General features: G+C 39.4%; 1 protein-coding gene across 1 annotated transcript in view; it reads right to left on the bottom strand.

Annotated features, from left to right (window-relative positions):
• LOC118343116 (tenascin-like) overlaps nucleotides 1–3,695 on the bottom strand; it is a gene marked incomplete in the record, with an annotated part of 40,344 nt that overhangs the window by 24,376 nt on the left and 12,273 nt on the right. Inside the window, 1 exon segment of the mRNA XM_035681871.1 lies at nucleotides 3,338–3,650. Coding sequence (XP_035537764.1) covers nucleotides 3,338–3,650 — 313 coding nt within the window.

Below are 3,695 nucleotides of genomic sequence, written 5' to 3'. Positions count from 1 at the left end.
TATATATATATATATCTTTTACATAAACAGCCGTTCAATAAAGCGCAAGCTGACACATGTGGCACTCTGAAGCTGCCAACACGAAGCGCACACTGAAGGCGTACTCGATAATAACTCTCAGATTTGTTTTACTGCACGAGTTTCTCATAAAATTAGTGCTGAAAAATTCACTGCGCAGTGGGTCACTGAGCATCTGACGTAATGTTTCTGGTAACCAATTACTGAAGTCCAACGTGCGCTCCACACACACACTGAACTGAGAAACAAAGGGGCATTTATGTGGCTGGCTACCAAACACGCTCACACATGCATTTAGAAACATAAAACACATTTTATGCAAATTCCAAGAGAAAATGCAAGAAACTGCAAATCACATTTTTCTTCCACCAGCTGCTTTTATAGGCGGATTCTAAAGATGGTTAAACAAGAATAAATCAACACAGCAGCAGCAACTCTTCTTCAGCAACAAAATCAAGGACACGTTGTTGTGAATGAGGACACAGAGTGAAATTAATAAATCAGAGAAACAGAACGTCATTTTCTGATAGTTTCACAGCAGTTATATGTTCTAAACCACCTCCGCACAATCCTGCAGGAGGTGCAGAGAGCTGCACACTTTGCTTTAAGGCTCATTTATTACATAACGGGACAAAAGGGGAGCGGATGGGGATCATAACAACATTACATACATTTTTATGTATGAATATGCAGGTCTATTATTGTAGCACTCACACCTACCAGTCAACTCACAAATGGAAGATCCAGTCTGTTCTGAGAGTGATGGTTGAGGCTAATCAACCCTGGCAATGAGCGAGATTATTAGAAAGAGTCTATACGTTCCTAGTATGGCTTTAAATTACTCAACTTTTAAAGCCAATAAAATATATATAAATAGATAACTAATCAGTTAATCAGTTAATAAATAAAATGCCAGAGTTTTCTGAGGAGGATCGAGGTGCTTTGGGGGACCTTGGACTTGACGATGTCCCAGTGTCTACAATCCTGGCTAGGCTCTTGACTGGAGGTCTGTAACTGTGGGTATGCTTCTGGATCTACAGAATACTCAGGACATAAAACAAAAAGAAGAGGAAGAGGAGCTGAAGTGGTTTCCATCAATCTTTATCTTATCTTCACTTTTTTCAATATGCCACAAAACATTTGCAACATTTGTTTGAATTTCTGGGGTCTCCATTCAGGTATCTTTATAAACAATAGCAACATTTTCACAAATTATGGGGAATATGTGCATAAAAACAGGTGGATGGAATCTCTCTCTCCCTCTCATATGGGGCTTGAGATTGTGGGACTTCCCTTCCTTCAGAGGTTGGTTACATTTGGTAAAACACTTAACACTCACACACGTGTTTGTCCTGTTTCAGCCATTACGCAGCAGTCTGAGGGAGTTTTATGGGCAGCACTTCTGGATCCCGCTGCTCCGTTAATGAAACAGTTCCGTCACTCAAATCACTGCAGCTCCAAACAGACAAGCTAATATGCTAATGTAGCCTGGCAACAGCAGTGCCAACAACAAAAACAACAACACAAGTCACTGCAAATAATAATGCACCAAATTACCTAGTCAGTAGAAATTGAAATGTGTCTGTCAGGGATGAAAAGATCAGATCATTGATGGAAAGCAGGTGTTGAATGAATCGTGACTGACCCAACAGTTCAGTGTCAAAGCAAAACATTCCCAAAGTCTGTAAAACATTTATCAACTACATCTTCCCAGAAATGACAAACTGACTGCTCTCATGTGTGAGACCCATTAAGTTATTATGTGAAAAGATATTACACTACAGCAAAGCATCTGGGATGTGCAAGCTCTGCTTACATACCAAACATGTAAAGTTTTCTCCCTAATGGTATAAACCACTAACCCACATGGGGAAAAACAAAGCCAAAGTGATGGTGGAGAGGGATATTTAAACATGGCCACTGTTGAGGAAATGTGTGATTTTATGAGGTTTTTGCAAATTTTTTTGCTCCAAAAAGATAGTTCCCCTGCAACCTGTAATGATGCAGCAGATGTTAGTAAGTAAAAAAAAAATAGGTAAGTAAACAGCAGAAAAATAAGTTGTATAGCACTACAGCCACTAAGTGGTTGCAATGAAAAGTAAAAGCAACAGATATAAAAAAAGAGACAATATAAGAATCTAAAAAACAAAGGCTGAACAAGAGTAACTGAGTAACATTTTAAATGTGTTAACAGGATCTTGGAATTGAGATCTCTTTCCTAAATTTAAGAGGACCGAGATTAAAAGTTTAAAAGCTTGCTCTGAGGTCACAATCACATTTAGTTTTAGGACTGGATCAAAGTACAACCAAGAAGAACAAGGTACAACCAGGAAGCTTGTAGATGTAGGTGGGTGCCTGAGCACACAAGGCTCTAAAAGAGATCACATGAATCTTGAATTGGGACTAAAGGAAACCAGGAAAAAGACCTAGTAAAACAGTTTCTAACAGCTTTCTGGGCTGCATGTAAGCAAATCTACGATGTCTTATTAAGGCAAATGAAAAGAGAGTTACCAAAGTCTAGATGGGATGCAATTAATTCATGTAAACTGGGAAAAATAGGGAGGAATATACATGCCACATGCTGGTCAAATTAGAAGGTAAATTAACAGATGAAGAACGCTTTCCTTGACCTTGAGGACAAAGGTAATGAGCGAATTGTCATATTAGATTATATGACATTATCTAACTTTCTATGGTTTTGAGGCAGTTATGTAGAATTGTTGGACATTTTGGGGCTTAAATGAGATTTATAATTGCATATCATTTGCATAGAAGTGATACATTACACCGCAAAACCACTTGTCTTCCCAAACTGAATCATATTTAAGGCAGACAGAAAGGGACCAAGAATAGAACCTTGTGGTACACCACAAGTCAGTGGTGTTAGCAGATACATTTGTTTGTTTGTCATGTTTTTGTATAGATGCACCATAAAACTTGTTTTACAACAGTGTTATAAACTTTGGACTAGAAATTAAGCTTCAGATGAATACGAACTACAACTGATGAATTACTGATTAAATGTACTGCAGGGCAGAATATTATCAAATGCATTAACCTACTGTTTTTTATTCAGATGGGAAGATGGCTAATAGTTCCCGTAATAGTAATAAACTGTATAAAGACTACATTCTTGATAGAAAGGCATTTTTAACTTAATTTAGTAATTTGTCACTTGTGACATTTTGGTTTACAGTCAGATTGAGAAGATTCAGAATTGGTATTTCAACATTGGCTCAGCCATGATTTACATGATTCAGGTCTCCTTTGAAGACCAGTTTTAATTAAGGATTAAGGATAATAAAGGGGTTTGACTCACCGATATCACAATTGGGTCCCGTCATCCCCTCCTCACACTGGCTGCAGTCTGGTCCAGTGAATCCACGCCGGCAGACGCACCTCCCTTTGACGCACCGTCCTTTGTTGTTGCAGTTATTCGGACAGCCTTTGGTGGCGCAGTCTGGCCCGGCGAAGCCCACGTCACAAACACACTTCCCATTCACACACTTCCCACGGTTGCTGCAGTTGTTGGGACAAGCTTTTTTAGAGCAGTCTTCACCGGTGAATCCATCATCGCAAACGCACTGTCCGTTAACGCAGCGCCCCCTGTTGTTGCAGTTTCCTGGACAGGCGTTCTCTGAGCAGTCTTCACTGGTGAATCCATCATCGCAAACGCA

Source organism: Morone saxatilis, unplaced genomic scaffold (genome assembly GCF_004916995.1).
Source record: "Morone saxatilis isolate NCDOM2014 unplaced genomic scaffold, NCSU_SB_2.0 Contig9, whole genome shotgun sequence".
Classification (NCBI taxonomy): domain Eukaryota; kingdom Metazoa; phylum Chordata; class Actinopteri; family Moronidae; genus Morone; species Morone saxatilis.
Note: the sequence above shows the minus strand (reverse complement) of the source record. Positions and strands in the feature narration are given on the sequence as shown.